Source organism: Xyrauchen texanus, chromosome 29 (genome assembly GCF_025860055.1).
Source record: "Xyrauchen texanus isolate HMW12.3.18 chromosome 29, RBS_HiC_50CHRs, whole genome shotgun sequence".
NCBI lineage: Eukaryota > Metazoa > Chordata > Actinopteri > Cypriniformes > Catostomidae > Xyrauchen > Xyrauchen texanus.
This window is the reverse complement of record NC_068304.1, coordinates 33,317,567-33,338,485: the sequence shown is the minus strand read 5'-3', so window position 1 is coordinate 33,338,485 and position 20,919 is coordinate 33,317,567. Positions and strand designations below refer to the sequence as shown.

The 20,919-nt window shown below is 39.5% G+C and overlaps 1 protein-coding gene across 4 annotated transcripts in view; it reads right to left on the bottom strand.

Annotated features, from left to right (window-relative positions):
- The window catches only part of LOC127622649 (protein Aster-B-like), a 355,094-nt gene that overhangs the window by 314,873 nt on the left and 19,302 nt on the right, over positions 1–20,919 (bottom strand). For 3 of the 4 annotated variants that reach the window (XM_052096667.1, XM_052096666.1, XM_052096668.1), the window contains exon 3: positions 13,754–13,774. In XM_052096667.1, the coding sequence (XP_051952627.1) occupies positions 13,754–13,774 (21 nt within the window). Of the gene's footprint in view, positions 1–2,487; positions 2,865–13,753; positions 13,775–20,919 lie in introns of those variants that run through there. The other variant, XM_052096669.1, reaches the window with a different exon arrangement.

The window sequence follows — 20,919 nt, the reverse complement described above, 5'->3', positions numbered from 1 at the left end:
CCATACCCATACGGAAACAGGCGACATGACTTGCATGGGAGCCAGCCGACCAGCCACAGCCATTTCTCTATCTATGTTTTTCGTCATAGAGTTAAAAAGCGGCTGGGGCTATCTTAACGCTATAGATGCGTCGAGGAAGGCGTCCTTTTCCGTTCCTATTATTTCAGGGGGAAAAGGCCCTGCGGAGACCAGAACCTGCCCAGACTGGAGGGAGGTAACTTGTGGCTAATACACATGGGGGTTGTCAAGCCACCCATGGACATGGTGTGGTGGTAGATCCTGCCTGACAAGGGAGGAGTTGCTACAGACATGGTGACCGGGGGGCAGCGAGGACTGCCCAAGGAGACGCAGGTCCTGCCAGCAGGGGGACTGTACCACAGTCATCACGGCCTGGGTGTGATAGGCTTGGGAAATAGCATCAACAACCCAATGAGCTAACCTCTGCTTGGAGACGGCGTTCCCTTTCTGCCATCCTCCAAAGCAGACAAAAAGCTGCTCAGAGCATCTAAAGCCCTGTGTGCGGTCAACATAGATATGCAAAGCACGTACTACGGACACAGCAACGAAGAGGCTGAGTCTGCCTCCTCCTGGGGCAGCGCTTGCAGGTTCACAACCTGGTCCCTGAAAGGGGTCATAGGAACCTTGGGCACGTAGCCCGGTCGCGGTCTTAGGATGACGTGAGCCAGACCGAACTCCAGGCAAGTGTCGCTGACAGAGAATGCTTGCAGGTCCACAACCCTCTCGATGGAAGCGTGTGCGATCAGGAGGGTGATCTTCAAGGAGAGGGCTTTGAGCTCGATTGAATCAAGTGGCTCGAAGGGGGGGGGGGTCTTTGAAGGCCTGAGAGGACCACTGAGAGATCCCAGGAGGGTAACAGGCTTTACCAGAAAGGGTTCAACCTCCGGGTGCCTCTAAGGAACCCGATAATCAAGTCGTGCTTACCAAGGGATTTGCCGTCTACTGCGTCGTGGTGGACTACGCCTGCGGGGCGCTCGACGCTGGGGCTGAGAGATGGGCCCAGGTTGAGGCGGAGCTGCCAGTGGTTTCTTCGCAGGGGGATGACCACAGCGAGCAGACAGGGGACGGCCTGTGCTGCGACGGCGTGACATGATGTGAGAGATGGCCTCCGTCTGTTTCTTCACTGGCGAAAACTGCTGGGCGAAGTCGTCGACGGTGTCGCCAAAGAGACCAAACTGGGAGACGGGGGTGTTGAGAAAGCAGTCGCGCGCCCGGTGCCAAGGTACCAATCATCAAGCCGCGAGGTTTGGAGGGAGGACGGATGGTTCCAGTCCAGCCCAACGCTCACAGTGGCCCAGGAAAGCATGTCAGCCATCTGCGCATCAGACTCTGACTGGGCAGGCTGGCCTGAGGTCAGGTCTTCAGCGTCTGAAGCCTGAACGCTTTCCGATACAGCCGCGATGTCGGCATCATCCGTTCACTTTAAGAAATGAAAGCCGCGACAGCAACGTTGCCATGGTCATGTCCTCGCAGTAAGAACATGAACCATCCACAAATGCTGCCTCAGTGTGATCGCTACCCAGACACACGAGGCAGCATCTATGACCGTTGGATCTGGAGAGATACCGACCACATCCAGGAACTACACAGCGGTGGAAGGACATCTTTAAAAAGACAAGTCCTAAAAAGGACGTTCAACGCTCGCTTGTGTATGTTACTCTTTTACAAGAAATAAACTCTTTTAGATAAGAATAAACTCTTCTTTCAGATAAATCAAAGTCTTTTAGGAAAGAAGCACTGTCGAAGCTCCTACAGAGAGGAGAAAGCAACTGGAATGCGCCGTCACATCCAACAGAAGATCTCTTGCAGAGGTGGTTGAAGCAGTCGTGACACACAGCTCGCTGATCACACAACCGGGGGCGGGACATGCAAATTCTGTCTGCCAATTTGACATTGGCCTTTTCTCAAGTTTAGAGGTACGCGAGGCTCTCAGAAGAGACCCCTTGTGTCACTACAATCGACACAATGTCGAGTGAGGAACAGAAGGGAAACTATGCCATGAATGGTGTCGATTAAGCTTAACTTCTATTGAACCTGGAACATTTATTTAAAAGGCGCTCATGCAAGTGACGCTGAAAAGCAGCGAGATGCAGCACAATGTTTTAAAAACGTCCGTCTAGTGTTTACCTATAAATCAATTAAAAATAAGCACAGATAGATGCAAAAATGCATTTGGTATGAAAAGCCCTTAAGCAGAGACAGATATAAGCCGATACTGATCATTTCTAAATTAACCGAGTAATTGGCAAGACTGACAGATATATATATATATATATATATATATATATATATATATATATATATATATATATATATATATATATATATTATTTTTTTTTTCTCAGCAAAGTGTACCCTAAATTACTCTATACTTCTCCAGTATATATCATAATTAATTGATCTATAAGACTCAACAACCTCATGCGTTTAACAAAACTCTGTGAATCTCAAATCTTTATGGGAACTCACAGCAGGTATTTCCTCATCCTGGTACAGGTTTTCCCTTGAGCCCCAGGGCCAGTCCTGGTTCCAGTCTGAACCCTGAATCAACCACCCAGCCAAAGCCTCCTCAAGCTCCATAAGAGTCTCCCAGTCCTCCTGAGAGCCAAAGGAAGAATTCATGTTTCCAAGTCTCTTCTTTTTATTGCCAGGGTCTGGATCAAAGGTCAATCTGTTCATCAATGACTCTCCACTAAGACTGTAAGTTTCCTTCAGCTTCAATATAGAGTGCTATCACTTTAAATTTGGGTTGGTCTGTAGATAAGTATCTTAGATGCAGACACTCCTAAGTTCAGGGTATCTGTAGGCTATCACAGATCTTCATCAGGGTGTAACCTCTATCTGTGTTTGAGTGTTGAGCTCTTCTGACTAGCACCACATGATTCCAGTGTGCAAAAACTCACTCACACGAAAATGCCCTTTAGTAACCTTGGCAGACAGACACTTTATTATGCTGGTGTTGGTTCCAGTTTACTGTAGTTCGTACTGGGAAAGCATATGTGAGTGTTCATTAAATTTTCTGTCTTAATCTTTAAGCTGACATAGAAGGAACATTCAGTAATTTCCGCAAGCAGACATTAGTTGTTACCACAGTACGTGATGGACACATTATTTTCTTCGTTGCTTGTTGGTCGATGGCTTTCAAAGTACTAAACTTCCACCAAGATGTGATTCCTCTTTAGTACTCAGATGTCAGACTTGCCGTTGTATTCACTAGCTTTTGAAAATAACGATTGCCTTCTCCAGGAGTGAAAAGCAGTTTTTATGACCACGGCGTCAAATAAAGACTCCACTTCAGCAATTCCTTAGGATACTAAGCTAACAAAAGTTTCCTAATGTTCATGTCACAAACCAATCTCTCAACTTCTCTCTCTCTCTCTCTCTCTCTCTCTCTCTCTCTCTCTCTCTGTTATTTGTGCGGCCAGTTAGCTAAAGATAACAAAGCACAAAGTGTGACAAGATCTGCAGCACTCTTAAAAATGAGAATGGACTCAGTGTAAGAGGAATTCTGCTCTGTATTCAGTATTCACTCTTCAGTCATTATGCACAAATATTATCCATTTAAGAAGGTGAATAGATGGTTGCTCTTTCTTTGAAGGTCTTATAACAGATGTCCAATCACATTACAGTAATCTAAACATTGATCAATTTCAGCAGCAGGAGCAAATATAAGACCTATGAAGTTATTTGGATGACAACAGCTCTGTCTGCCTTGCTCATTTATATAGACCAGGAGACTATCCGAGTCTGTAAGGAGAATTTACATATGTGTTTATCCCTGGTGATGAGTTTATAAAAGTTGGTTACACATTAACGGCAAGAGTAAATAATGAGAGCTGCCCGTGGCTGGTACTAGGATGAGTGGGTGTGGCGATTCCAATAATGTTATCTCTCTCTGTGACATACACACTCAAGAGGGGGTTACCTTTTCATATGACAGAAATAATTAATACAGTTCTTATAAGCTTGATATGGCTTATAAAATATGCAGCGCTTCTGCGCAAATGCTGAAAAAACAGCCATAGGCAGTACAACAGTCAAAGACGTCCATCTAGTACGTTTAGATAAGAAATCAGTTGCAGAAAAACAGTCTTGATGGATACAAAACCACTTTCAATATACCTTTTTTAATCTTTACTGTCTTGTCATCAGTCATCAGTAGTGTTAATCAGGAATCTGCCAAGTACAGTGGTCCCAAAGTATTTGGACACTTAAGCAACACTTTAAAGGCTTAGTTAACCCAAAAATGAAAATTCTCTCATCACAGATGTGTATGAATTTCTTTATTCAGCAGAACACATACAAAGCTTTTTAGAAGAATATCTCGGCTCTGTAGGTCCATAAAATGCAAGTGGATGGTGATCAGCACTTTAATGCTCCAAAAAGCAGATACAATCATAGTAAAAGTAATCCATAGGAATCCAGTGGTTAAATGAATGTCTTCTAAAATAAAAAGATAAAATTTAAAGTCCTTTTCACTATAATTCTTTACTTCCAGTCGCTCTCCAGTGCACATCCATGAGGGGAATCAGTTCACGCTGCCTCTCGCGTGATTTAAGCATGTTGACATGATCACGTGATAACTGACACAATACAACCAGATGTGCATCTCCATTTGTTTACAACAGAACGCTGATCACAAGCTTCATTGGTTTTGTTTTCACATGCATCGCACGCTTACGTCACGCAAGAGGCAGTGTAAACTGATTCCCCTCATGGATGAGGATTGGAGATCAACTGGAATTAAGCAACTGTAGAGAAAAGGACTTAAATCTTGATCTTTTTCTCAATCAAAGTGATTGTATCACTTTAGAAGACATTCAATTAACCACTGGTGACGTATGAATTATTTTGATTATGATTGTCTGTGCTTTTTGGAACTTTAAAGTGCTGCTCACAATCCACTTGCATTGTATGGACCTACAGAGCTGATATATTCTTTTAAAAACCTTCACTTGTGTTCTGCAGAAGAGATAAAGTCATACACATCTGTGATTGCATGATTGTGAGTCAATTATGAGGGAATTTTAATTTTTGGGTGAGCAATCCCTTTAAAGTGTGCTGTATGTATGATCATTGTTAAGGCCCAGCACACTTCTTCATTCAGAAGTAAAAATAAGTTTTAAACAGCTGAGCAATGTCATACTCTTTGCGAATATTCAGACACCCTCCAGGCTGTGGTGGGAGTCGTTTAGAGGTACATTACATTTAAATATGAGGATGCTCAAGACTACATGCAAAACATCAACTCATATGACATTACAACGTGTTATCAATGAGTTCATGCCTCACTCTATGAGTTAAATTCACATGAGATCAGTAAAAGAAGCTGTTTTAACGACATTATGATGATTTAAAGTAATATACAGTATATGCAGTAGATAATGTGTAATTTATAATATTTACCTTTTGCATTCAACACCCTACACGCGGTCGGTCATTAAATGCGCTACACTGTTATTGTAATTTATGAAGACACTGATACTACTGTATGTCTATGTCACTATGTCACTGTAAGCTGGCCAAATATGGCATGTTTTTTCCAAAATCACCATTGATAACCTTGTCATCGTCTATGCACCAAAGCATACCATCCCTTGATCTCTCTATATGGAAGTATACCAGAGCATTTAAATGATTTATTTTATGTATAAATATCAAATGTTGTTTCACAAGCTCAAACTGTTTAGGCATGTCACCAAAACATTTACCAATGGAATTAACAGGAAAATGATGATTTTCTCAGAGGACATCTTTGATTAAATGGCTAAGATTCTGTGAAATATGGGATGGTAATAGCCATAAATTTCAGAGACAGAGCAGGTCTTTGTGCAACAGAGCTGTTTTAGGTTAACGTTATACAACCTCTCTCTCTCTCTCTCTCACTCTATCTCTACCCATCCACGCTACTTTTCCCACTGAATAAGAACAAATGTGTCATCGAAATGCCAACCAAATAAACTACTTCATACAACATCTGATGATTCTGTACAAGTGGCAAACGCTTTTTAGCTGCAATGATAAGTGGTCACCTGTTAGCCAAACATAATGGACATTAGTTGTGACACAGCGGGGTAGCCAACAATCACTTTTGTGGTCATGACAATAATGGGCTCAGAACTCACATAAGAATGGTTCAGATGTAATCACAGAGCTCACAGGGCCAACACACACACACACACACACACACACACACACACACACACACACACACACACACACACACACACACACACACACACACACACACACACACACACACACACACACACACACACACACGTACGTTTGTTTTTCTATCATGGTAGGGATTATTCATTGACCAGGACATGTAATACTGTAGACATCCATTGATTTCATACCAGGGTAATTGTATTTGCTTAAACCCAATTCAACCCCTAAACATACACTTAACTCTCACACAAACATGTACACATCTGAATAAAAGCAAAACAATATTTGGCTGATTATGAGTATTTTTTTTTTTTAAAGAAATGTCAACCTACAATGTGCACACACATGTAGACTTGATAGACGATACAACAAATTGGCAATGGACTGAGCCATATGTACAAGCTCATAAATAATTCATGTAAATATAATGTCAACCACATTTTGAAAAGCTAGTATGCAGTTAGTATGCATCAGATAGCTCACATCCATACAGCTATCAACCAACAACCATCGTGCCACTGAAATTCAGAGCCAATCAAAAGGAAGAATTGCTGCTGCCATGCAGGTATCAATGCCATGCATTGTTGCAGTGCAGTAAGTACAGTATAGTTCACTGGGCAATCCTATTCATTAATAAAATAATACTGTCAGGAGTGAAGGAAGGTGCTGTGATTATGCAGTTAGATTAGTACAATGTTTCTTAACCGGGTGCATGGACCCCTAGTGACCCATGGCATAATTGCTAGGGGTCCGTAGGAAAATGTAGAAACGAAATAAAATAGCTGATCAGAATATATTATATACAGTATGTCAAGTATTTGTATATTTCAACATGTATCCAGAGCATCATTAGAGTGAGTAAATCATGAAAGCGTATTCATCTTTGGCTGAAGTATCCCTTTAAAGAAATGCAGCACAATTGATGATGTTGCAGAAGATGTTGTTGAGCAAGTGGTGAGACAGTCAACACGGGTCATGAGTTTTGCTGTACAACTACATAAGTCAACTTAGAGTAAATTAGTAGTGAATCATACTTTCATTGTTCACTACAAAGACATTACTGATATCAATGATGATATTCTGTTCTGGGGTTCTCTAATATAGGGATGACAGGGGTCCAGTCCTCAAAATAAAGTTAAGATGGATACATTAAAAAGCTATCGCTAGATCTGTGGAAGCCTTCAAGGCTCATTGCATTCCTTATTTCCATGCTGCACATTTTGTTAAGGAATGGTATGAGCCAATATTAGAGAAGGAGACTGTGACAGACAGGAAGTGGGCAGAACTGCAAAATCATGCTTACTCGGAGGATGTGCTGTCTCTCATGCTAAAGGGAAAGAGTGAGGGAGAAAGACAGAGAAAGGAGAGGGGCAGACAAACAGAAGCACATACAGACAAAAAGAAAGAAAAGAGGAAGGGAAGATATTGTGGAATAAAACTGGTTGATATGCAGCAGAACAACTCCACCCTCTTGTGGCTATATGGTCTAATTATACATTTCTGGTTTGGATCTAAAGAGAAAATCCTCAAATTGCAAACAGATATTTATAATGTTACACTGAAATCAACACAACACCAAAAATTCCAAACGTATTATAATTTTCTTTAGACATTGTGCAATGATAATGCCATGTTTTGGGGGGCATGTGCCATGGTAAAACAATGGTATACTTTGAAGCAGTGCTGGAATGGGGGGGGGGGGGGGGTATTTTTATTACCCCCCAAAAGGTATTAGGGAGCCCCATAAGAAATAAAAGGAAGGACTTGGAAACTTAATATAGACTTTTATTAAATACAATTTCATAAAAACGCCCCTACATCAAAAGACTGCTAAGCACTCCCTCTAGACCCACCCCCCAACCTCCACTTCAAAAGGCAGCTACTGTAAGTGCCAACAACCTTGATTGGGGTCCCCCCATAAGACAATTTGAGCACTGCTTTGAAGTACCTTGGAGCAGGGACTAAAACTAAATGTTATTCATTTCGGTTTGTTCTGAGCAAAAACAGTATTTTTCCATTTCGGCTCAGAAGTTCTGCAGCCTCCTTTCCAAATGGTTAGAACAAAATAAAAATAACCACATTTTTTAAAATGACTAAACTCTGCTCTACTGGGTGGGTTAAATATCAATTGCAGTGTTGCCAGATCTTGAAAGAGAAACAAGTGACCAAGTTTGAAAAAATAAGCCCAAAATATATAATTTTTTCATGTGTGGTGGATTTATCAGCATAGTAATAATAACAATCATAGGCCTAAAGTTAATTAACAGTTAAGTAACTTAATTTACAGATCTGCTTCACAGTCAAAACCCGGCAGCATCAAATCTGAATTACTTCATCATATCTAATGTAGGATTTTAGATGCAGAAGAACTGCAGCAATATTCCAACCTTTTAATCCTGGAATACCTCAATGTCATACATTAAAAGATTCTGCTTGACTTAAGTACCAAGACATCTAGTCAAGCTCACATCTGGCCAATGAAACAAATCCATGGCGCCTAAATTGCTGAAGGAGACCTTCTCTTCCCTGTCTGCTTAATCTCAATCTAGGGTTTGTAATGACAGAGCTGACCAATAAAGATGACCCTTCTTTGCTCCTCAAACTTAAACCTTCTGTAAGACCAAATGGCCAAGTCACACATTGTGAACTTAATGCATAAATCTGAAGTCATATCAGGAAATGGAGACTAGTGAAGACAGTCCCAAAGCCCGTATTCAACATAGTAGTAGTAGTCAAACAGTGACATTTGTTTCTCCCCTGGGACACCTCCTCTCCCCATCTTCACATTCCAAAGACATTCTCTCTTAGCTCAGTAGATACCGCATGCATCCACTATGTACAAAATGCCTAGCCTTGCTAGATGGTTCTGAAATTTACTTTGACCTGTGTTTACTTTCATAACTGACAAATTAATGATTATAGCCTGATGTACTTTTGTAATCATTTATAACTGACAAATCGATGATTATAATCTTTAATCTTGTATTATTCATCTTATTCTACTAAGAATGTTAACTATTCAAGGCTAAACCTGATAATATACCCTGACAATCAGGTTTCTCATAATGTGTAATGTTTCATCCATGTTGTAAAACCAATGAATTAACCTATATGACTTGTAACCTGGGATTTTCATGTTTACTTGTTTATGTTTACTTGTTTATGTAGAGAATGTTGACGACAACGAATGTTATGTCTCTTGCACCGTTTTCAAGATATAAAAGTTCATGATTAAACATTCACTATTTTTGAGCGGGAAGTGTAAGAATCCTTCACACAAAGGATTGTAAATCAACTTTGAAAAGGACAGACCAGTCAACCATGTGACTCTGAAAAGCCACTTCTGATTGGCTCAGGACACCTTTGGGGTGCAGCCAATTTCAGTTCAAAATTTTCCTACCGAGGAACAATGCCTCTTGAACACGTTCTTAGAACTCGTCTCTTGGAACTGTCCCTTAGTCTCCTCTTCGGCTCTTTTGCTTCTTCCAGATCCTCCGTGCAATGTAGAGTCCAAGGAAAACTTGGGACACAAAAGTCCTGAGGAAGCCTCTCACTCTCTGCTCTACTGTTAACACACACAACGGGAGTCACGAGTCTTCCTTGCAGAAGGCCTCGCTTCAAAGCCCACTTCATCTGGATCAGCCATCCAGACAATAACTTTCCGTGATCATAACAGATTCCAAAGACATCGACGCAACAAACTTTCTTCAAACGCCAAAGAACCAAGCAACACAAGGAATGCAACGCAAAGAAAACGCAACGACATGCAAGCACATCTCCAGACTTTTGCTCAAAGTGCTGGTGTAGTAGTTAAATACTTTGGGTAATCCGATTGCAAATCGATTTAGACTCAAAGAAGGATAAATGGTTCTTAAGGCATTGTCAACAGACGCTGTATTAGCTGTATTGATCATTTACTTCACATTCTGTCTCTACTCACTAACCTGTTTCATGTTTTATGTGTTAGATTAGTATATGTTTAGAATAGCAATAAAATGTGTCTGTATTCAAAGATAATTTCACTGTGTTATATTATGATTAATAATCTCATCCCTGTTTTTAAAAGATTTCACATCAAAGCTGTACATAAATATGTGTAATATTATTTTCAATAAGCCATGAGAATAATATTACTCCAATAACAGAATTAATTCAGACAAATAATCGAGATATTTGTCATTTATATAATTTATGATGGTTGTCAAATGTGACTAATTACATTATAAATTTCCTTACATAATAATGTAGAATAAAGACAGTTTAAATGAATTCCTAGCACACATTCTGTTGGAATATAATGGTGGAGGTACCTGGGCACTTTAACCCATCCCGTGTACACTTATACAACCAAATTTCCTACACTAACAATAATTCAGTGAAGACTGGGAAATAACTGAGAAATATACTTTTTACCTCTAATAATGTTTTTCTTGTTTCTGGATCACATGGATATGGTAATTACCATGTAATAGTACACAAATATGGTAATTGACATTTAGTCATTTAGCAGACGTGTTTATCCAATACGACTTACAAATGATAAACATTATAAGCAGATATAACAGATAATCATTCATATCATGATTAAAATACAATGTGAGATTATTATTGTACCAAGGTAATGCCAAGGTAATTTTTGCAATGGAATTGTTTTTGGAAAATGTTTTTGGAAAGGCCAAAAACATTTAGGAGAGATTCAATATCTGACACACCATACAGCTTTAAACTCTGCCAAAGAGGTGGTCAATTGTAATCGATCATGTTGACAAAGAGAAGTAATGTATGATGAAATTGATAACAAGATCCTCAATTACAGTAGATCATATTTTGCATCTGACCTGATAAATGTGAATTTAAAGAGCTTGTAAATCATTAATAACACAAGACAAGCACATCAATAATCTCCTCTGACACATATGAACACACACACACGCACACACACACACACACACACACACACACACACACACACACACACACACACACACACTCTCTCTCTCTCTCTCTCTTAAAGGGATAGTTCACCCAAAAAGAATATTCTCTCATCATTTACTCACCCTCATGCCATTCCAGATATGTATGACTTCCAATCTTCTGCTGAACAAAAAGGAAGATTTTTTTTAATTATATCTCAGCTTTGTCCAAACAATGCAAGTGGATGGTGATCAGCAATATAGCGCTTACATCATGCAAGAGGCTGCCTGAACTGTCTGTGCATTGGAGAGTGACCGGAAGTCAACATATACAGTATAGTGAAAAAGTACATAAACATTGATAATATCACTGTAGAAGACAATTATTTAACTACTGGAGTCATATGGATTACTTTTACTATGACTGTATGTGCTTTTTGGAGCTTTAAAGGGATAGTTCACCCAAAAATGTAAATTCTCTCAGCATTTACTCACCCTCATTATATGCCAGGTGTGTATGACTTTCTTTCTTCAGCAGAACTCATTTGAAGAAAATGTGTAAAATATCTTAGCACAGTAGTTCCTTAAAATGCAAGAGGATGGTGATCCCATTTTTTGAAGCTCCATAAATCACAGACAGACAGCATAAACGTCATCCATACGACACCAGATGTAAAAATAAATGTCTTCTAAAGCAACACGATCACTTTTGGTATGAAAAAGATAAATATTTAAGTACTTTTTTAAACTCTAAATCATGCTTCTGTTCTGCAGAGAAAAGCATATGTGATGTAATCACATTGGCATTTGAGACACATGAGATCTGAGGCACGTGAGTCACAGCTGGAAGAGCAGCGCTGTTTACAAGCGAGAAGGAGGAACGCTGTACAGAAGCTTGGATGGTTTTGGTTTAGATCTGTATTGATCTGTTTCTTTACTCACAATGGTGCGTTTGTGTGCTCATCCTGCATATCTCAACCGAGTGGAGAATGTGAGATTACTTCTATATCATTGCAACGCGAATACTACACACGAGAGACCACTTGAAATCCACCCTCTCGTAAAGCTTACCGGAAGCAATGATTTACAGTTAAAAAGTACTTGAATATTTGTCTTTTTCACAACAAAAGCTATCATATCGCCTTAGAATACATTAATATAACTGCTGGAGTCGTATGGATGACATTTATGCTGACTGTCTGTGATTTTTGGAGCTTCAAAAATCGGATCACCATCCACTTGCATTTTAAGGACCTACTGAGCTAAGATATTTTTCACATTTTCTTCAAATGTGTTCTGGTGAAGAAGAAAGTCATACACACCTGGGATAACATGAGGGTGAGTAAGTAATGAGATAATTTAAATCTTTGGGTGAATTGTCCCTTTAAAGTGCTGATCATCATCCACTTGCATTATGTTGATCTACAGAGCTGAGATATTCTTATAAAAATCTTCATTTGTGATCTGCTTATGAGAGAAAGTCAAACACATCTTGAGGGTGAGTAAATGATGAGAGAATATTCATTTTTGGGTAAAATCTTTAAGTCAATTACAAAGAAATCCTTCTCAATAATAATAATAATAATAATAATAAAACAAACAAACAAAAAATGTCAATTTAACACATTCATTCAATGTGATTAATTGTATGAAAAATAATTTTTCTTGTCCCAGGACAGTAATAAATGCTCCTACCATCGGAGCAATTCAAGCTTGAAGTACCACCTTTTTTTTCAGCAGGGGGTAGTATGCAAAACTCCAGCTGTGGAGGCAATGCACAGCTGTACAGAGAACAAAGTCAGGCTTGCTTGTCACCTGTGACAGCATAAGACGAGAACGCTTTCTTGTGTTCAAACAAAGATGGGCGGAGCACAAATCTAAATGCAGGGCTCTCAAGCCATGTTTTTCCCCAAGTTTCTACCTTTAAACTACCTTTAACTTGACACAGGGGCCTAAAAAACTGTGTTTATGAGGCAATGCAACCAAAGTGAGATGCTTCAAAAGTGTCCGCCTGACACTTGTACATTGCCGCGTCATTAGACAAGACCTTACAATAAATCTATCTCGGACAGACTGATAAATTTAATAGCAAAATGGATTGCTGTGGACTGTAGGCCAAGTCTTATGTTCTATAATATGGAAATAAAACAGTACAGTATATTGCCTTCTAAAGCCACTTTTTGTATTGTCTTTTCAATGCTTTACTCATCTTTCACAATAATGTCATGCATTTCAATTATCTCAATTATTATACTATTAATATATATGACATTTATCCTTAAATATAAAATGATTAAATAATTATATCTTGAATTACTATTTTTTCAGAGCCTTTCTCAGCTAATATTTCTATACTGTATGTGATTCATTTCAAACAATTTGATGAATAATTGGAATATCATTAAATTCATTCTATTAAACATTTTAATCAATTGACAGCCTTAAAAAAACACGCACAAACACATGAACATTTCCTGTCCCCACACAAAAGTAATACACAATAGCAATATGTCATGTAACTCATAACACCAAAACATATTGTATTTACATATTTACAATTATGACTGTCAAGGCAGATAGATACACAATCGCAAATATAAACGCATACACATTCACACACATAAATAATCAATAAAAGTGTGACTTACGTTGTACCAGCTCTGGCTTTTCTGAAAGAGAAGGAGAGGAAAATAATTATATTTTGGAATGTGAAACATTAGCTATGCACATTATTATCTATATACACCCCCTCACACAGCGTGTATATTTACAGAGTGTGAGGGCTGCCCAATGGCCTGTCATGAGGCAGCTGGCAAAGTCTGTTAGAGTGACAAACATCTGAATAATTACACACATATACTGTACATTATTTGACCTTTCCACAAATAGAGTTGAACTTAGATGTTTGAATCAGCAGTTTCGAAGCTGAAAAGTCATGGGATTAAGACTTATACCCTCAATGGCACAAATAGGATGTTAAATAGGGTTTAAGGGGGTGTGTTTATGTACAGGAACGCACTGAAATCATATGCAATCTTGTCTACTACTCAGTCTAACGCCCTACAGCATACTTCGGCTAGACGCAAACACTGGTCGTCTGCGTACAGAATGCGTGTGATGCAAACATTTTCATCAGCAGAGTGGTTAAGAACTGTACGCATGTGGCCTGATTTTTCAAACCTGCCATACTCTTCTTGTGCAAAATGTGCATGCGCCTGGAATTATATACACTGAGTAGTAGGTCCACAAGGTGGCAACACTCACAATTGAGTCTTTGCTGTCACAAAGAAGTGCTAGAAAATGTAAAAGACCTTATTCACAGCAGCGGCATCTTTGATTTTTAATGGCAATGAAAACAAGTCTGTGAAAGGTAGACTTACCATCTCTTCAATGGCACGCATGGTATAAAGCTGTATAAAGAGTTTTTGTCTAATAAATGTTCTTGAAAATATATTTTATTTCAATATTTTGTCCGTGGAATGATCCATAAACAATTTAAACTGAAGTGCAGCCCACTGAAGAGACTTTACATCTATTCCTCACAGCCTCATTGTCATTCCATCACAAATCAAAGATGGCACTGCTGTGAATATGGTCTATTGTCGCTAAGCATCAGGAGATGAAGGTAGAAACAACAACAGTAGATGTGCAAGTCAAGAGCATGTGTGTGAGGAGGTGAAGAGATACATGCTTAAGGGTCTAAATTCCTGAAGAGAAGTAATCCTGTATCTCTCATAGTAGTCATAGCGTGCATGCGTTATGCATGCGTGCACAATCAAATTAAGTTTACTTTGAAAGGATAGCATTCAACTGTATGCTACGTAGAGGCTAAGAGTTTTTTCAAAACAGAAGTATATTTTGGGCTTTAGTGATTCACAATACTGTTTCAATCAATCCAAAAATAGAGGTAAAGGCCCCATTACCAACTTTAAATCCATGTTTATTAGCTTTGAGGCCATCTACTGTAAATGCTTATGTACTAGAAGCCTACAAATCAAACGTCTAGCAGATAAACATAACAACTACAGTATTACATATTTGTATACAAAAATAGTGATGACACCATCTCTTGCTTATAGGCATATATACATGTTTGTCCAATAAAATGCTTTGCATAACGATAATGTGCATACCCTGACCAGAACCTGCCACCAACTGGTAATAGCATCTAGCAAACCATAGTTTGGCTTTTGAGGGTTGGTTGCAAGTAACATACACTGTAAAAAAAAAAGATCTATTGTCACTCCAGGGGTTTTAGACCTCTTTGTTCAACTCAAAAGAAAGAACATGTTATTTGACAAACCATTTTATGAGGTCTAAGAAACTACTCAATCAAGAAAAAAGAAAATAAAAGTCATAATGGCTTTGAATATTTACAAACACTATCTGAGTGAGGTTAAAGGGGGAAATCAGTCATTGTGAGAACGCTCCCGCGTTTTGCAGTTTTTTAAACATCCTGACCAGGCCGACATATCAACATTGAAACCAAGAGTGAGTTTGGAGTGGGATTGTTTGTCCAACCATTGACAGATGGAGGGACTGAAAACAGTCATTATTTTTGCAATTCCGTTTGGGGCGCAAGTGCCACAGAAATCACACACTTAACCTTTAAAAAAAATTATGGTTCATAATGTCCTCCTTTTTTGCATTCTAGGTTAAAGTGAACATCAATTTTGACAGGGATTGTGTGTCGGCTGAAAAGCCAATTAATGAGCCTACTCCCTCAAAAAGAGAAACACTGTGTATATGTGTGTGTGTTATGTGCGTGCTACTTTAAAAGATTAACTGGACCTACATTACACCTTCACTTGTGTCTCATAGATGACTGTAGAAGCTTAGAGATCAACTCACAAGAGCTCACACACACCTGCCCTCAAACATACTGGTCTACAGTATGTTGAGGGATTGGACTGTTTAATGTAGGCTAATCTGATCTACACTTAAGAGAGGTGTGAGACAGGTCTTGCGTGTGTACAAGGTAGGTAAAAAGAGAAAGACAGATGGGGAAGAGCTTGGAAGAAAGGTTTGGGGGGGCTAACACTATGAACTAACACTTGAAGTAATGTTAGTTCAGGGGTCAGGGGTCAAATGAGGAGCAACACGAATGCTTACTTTAATCAGTTTTAATCTGTCATACTGCAAAGCAATGTAAACAGCATGCATTTACCAAAAAAAAAAAAAACAACAAGCATTTGAGAAATTATCTCAAATAACAAAAAGCATTTTTTGCCAAGAACTCTCGGAAGTCTGTTAGAGTTAAAATACAGACAAAGCTGAGACATAGGCTGTGTTCCAAAACCTAATGAGGTACCAACCAAGACAACATTTAATGGCATTATTGGTGCACTTTTGATGCGAAGGCTGCTCCAAAACATAGGCAGTAATTTTATGCTGCCTTGTAAGAAACATAGTCTTGGCCTATTTCTATGGCAGAATCCATAGAATCCTTTGTGTATCCTTCATGGATTATGCAATAACAGAATGTAAAAAAAAAGATTACAGATGGAGAGAAATGTCTAATAGAAATATACCTATACTGCATTGATACCCAGTCCAGTTAAAAACTTCAGTATCATAGCTGATACTGCTAAGACTATCTTAGTATAAAACTTGTCTCCCCAAAATAGAATGCCCAATTCCCAATGCGCTCTAAGTACTAGTGGTGGTGTAGTGACTCGCCTCAATCGGAGGACGAATCTCAGTTGCATCCGCGCCTGAGACCATCAATCTGCGCATTTTATCACTTGGCTTGTTGAGTGTGTTAGCATGGAGACATAGCACGTGTGGAGGCTTCATGCTATTCTCGCACCCCACTGTGAACGAACCACATTATGGCAACCACGAGGAGGTTACTAGGGATGCGCCGATATCACTTTTTCTCTTCCGATCCGATTCCGATACCAGAAATCTCATTATCGGCCAATACCGATCCCAATCCGATACCAGTGTAGTTCTAGCTGTTGAATTTCTGTATGTACTGGAAGCTTTTGATAAGAGGCCAAATTCATTGTGTGTGTGTGTGCCACATCTGGGCAATACCAATGTGATTTCTGATGGAATCAGATGGTAATACCATGGTACTTTGATATACAACTATTTATGCCCCATTCTGTAGTTGCATGGTGCTTCAAAGTACTTCAAAGAATACCATGTTAATTTGATATACGATTACCATATTCATATACTACTGTATTTACATGGTGATTCAAGGTAATGTACATGTCCAAAAACATGGTAATATCATGATACTTTTTAAAGTGTTTTTGTGTAGGCTAATAAGTGTTTTGATAATATTTTGGTTGGAAAATGTATTTACCTGCAGAAGATGTTCACAAGCTGCACACATATTGAACTTAATAAAGACTTTCTTCGTCAATGGCAATTGATAGGATGTATTCTTTATTTGCCATGTTAGAAAATATTCCATGAGCTTGTGACAAATGGAAGCGTGCGCCAAATGATTGAACACTTTTAGATTCTGACCTCTTTTCTATCACAAATTAATTGAAAAGAACCGACTCAAATTTGTGATCGGACATCTTTACTTCTGATTCAAAACTGACATTAGTAAACACTGGGTACAAGGCATGATTTAGTGGTGTAGCTTTTTTAAATGCAACCTTGTCAAAAATACAGCTTTGCTACTGAAAAGCTACTTGATTTTAAAACTAGTGAAGCTACTGTCTCGGTCCTCAAAAGTGTAGTTAAGCTAATAGCTTTGATATTTGTAGGACATTTGATGGACTAAGTATATATTTAAAAAAAGTTTTAAACCAAAAGAAATTAATACTTTGACAAATGTTTACAATGATATACTCTCGCAAGAGATAAAGACTCCAGTCATATCCGTCGCTAAAATTAAACTTTTTAGTTCTACATACAATCCCCCCTAATGATGATCACATGACCAGCCAATAACTACTTAATTTATCTTGATAACCCCTTTCAAACTTTAAAAAGAAGAAGATAAAAAACAGTAGAGTGACTGAGTGAAAGGAAACACAAAGAACGAGCGCCTAAACTAACATGATAGAAAATATTTGAAAGTAATGACTGAAATGAAACAGACCAATAGTGTGAACTACTCTGGAACTGAACTACAAATCAGTGCAAACAATAGCAGAAAGAATCACATTTTAATTTATTCATCCATCCATCAGTTTATTAACATCATCCACCTGTGCATAGATACATTACTTTAGTCTTTAATATACCTATCTACAGATTTAACTATACATCTGAAAGTTGCAGGCACGGCTAAACATATAGGTTACGTGGATTGTTGTTTGAAAACAAATGAATTTTTCTTCTTTTTTCCTTCAAATGAATCATTACTCTTTGACAAATGCCTCTAATTAGTTTTTGAGGATCTGTAATTGTTTTACTATATAATTGATCTTGATCAGAATGGGGATGTCTGTAAATTGTCAATTCGCTGGTGAACGGACCTCAGCATCCTGATTCTCCACAGCGCATTGGCAGGTGTAGAGTATCCTTTTACAAATAAATTGTATTGTGTGATACGGGATATACACATTTCTCAGTACGCTATGAGCGAGATGAGCTCCGGCCCTTTGAAGGAGCGTGCGGCCTCGTGTCTTTTGGCGGATCTGACGCTGGGGATGATGATGATGTCATGTCTCTCGCCGCATCAGGCGAATGGTCAGTGGATGATGCTACCGCCCCACCACCCAACGAGGGTGAGGACCATGTATGCACCACTGACAGGGAGATGCTTCACATCCTTGCAAGGGCGGTTGAAGAACTCAACCTCGTCAAGTCCATGGGCTCTGTCTCAAGCCAGCTCCCGGCAAAAAGATCCATGCCAGCGCCAGCACCTGCCACCACGAGCCACCGGTGAGGCCACACAAGCCGTGACCCAAATGGAAGCAGCCGTATCAGCGTCCACTCAATGCCGACAGGAGGAACTCCCCCACACAGTGGAAGCACACCTGACAGGTGCAATAATTTGAAGTGGAAAACGGAGCCCGCGGTTCTCTTCATTGTTCCGAAGAAGGCTCAATTAGAGATACAGAACACTGTTCCCTACCTCCCGAATGCTGTTTGTTGGGAGAAGAATATTGTTGTTCTCAATATTTTGCAAAATGTTGTTTCTGTGTCCAAAGCAATAAAAAATGCAATAAAGAATACAGCACTTGTTCTGTCCCATTACGTGGACGCATGGCGAGCCCTAACAGGCATTTCAGAATGCATGCAAAAATTATCGAACATGGTTATACGATCCAATTTGCATGCAGACCACCCCATTTTAACAGCATTCTGTCTTCCACGGTTTTGTCCGAAGACGAGCCAGAGTCACGAGACGAAATACACAATCTCATCGTGAAAAATGCGATAGAGATTGTGCCAAATTGTCAAGCAAAAAAGGGATTTTACAGCTGTTATTTTCTTGTCTCAAAGAAAGATGGCAGACTTTGGCCTATCTTAGATCTGAGACATTTAAATCCTGAACTAATAAAGCGGCCATTCAAAACGCTTACTCAGAAAAGTATTCGCTCTGATACTGAAACGTTTTGATGGATCGGGTATCGGTCCGACGATTCTGATTGAAATCCGATACTGTGTGTTAGTCATGTTCATTATTGTCAAGCTCCAAAAATTACATAAAAGAACCATTAAAATACGATTAAAGCCAAAACACCCCAAAAAAAACTATTATGACTGCTGCATTTGATTCAAAGCCACTTAAATCATTTTTTCACACGATTGTTTTGCGTCGATAGATCTGGATAATACGTACTTTCATATCCAAATTGTACGACATCAAAGGATGTTTTTGAGATTTGCGTTGAAGGGAACCCCATATCAATTCAAAGTCCTGCCCTTCGGACTGTCTCCTCGCACATTCACGAAGTGCATCGATGCGGTTCTCATCCCTGAGCGGCGTATGCATCTTGAACTACCATCGACGATTGGCTGTTAATGGCACAATCAGAGTCTCTGTTATGCCAGCACAGAGATTTACTGCTTCAGCATCTAAACAGCTTTGGCCTCAATATAAACTAGGCAAAGAGCATGCTCTCTCCCAGCCAAAAAATATTATTTTTGGGAGTCCGCCTCGACTCCACAAGCGGGCACACGCACCACAAGCATGCGAATTCAGGCTATTCTACAGAAACTGAAGGTGTTTCAGAAAGCATTGTGATTTATGGTGGTGGCTTCATCTGAAGCTGTTTCAGAAAGCTTTGGGATTTATGGCGGTGGCTTCAGCCATCATCACATTAGATCTCTTACACATGAGACCTCTGCAGTGCTGGCTGAAGTGCAGCATACCACAACATACTTGTGCACATCACTATATCCCACCGTTGTATAGCTGCTTTAGGACCATGGACCACTCCTGCATTTTACAAGTGAGGTGTCGCGCTGGGACAATGTGGACATGTGGAAAGGGGAGACTACGGATGCTTCCAACACAGGTTAGGGGGCAGTGTGTGATGGACGCCCGACATTCGGCACCTGGACAGGAGGACAGGAGGGTGTGGCATATCAACCACCTAGAGCTATCAGCTGTAATTCTTGCCTTTTCAGAAAAGGCTTTTCAGTCGGAATTAACAAACTGTCATGTCCTGGTTGGCTCAGACAACATGACAGTATTGGCATATATAAACCAGCAAGGTTTATACCATTCCACTGTTGAGACTGAAGGGCCACCTCCTCCTATGGAACGAGCGTCATCTCCTCTCCCTGAGAGCGACATATGTCACCTGAAATAGGTGCAGACCTATTGTCTCGCCAAGGAGTGATACCAGGCGAATGGAGACTTCATCCTCAAAATGTACTGAGGAATTGG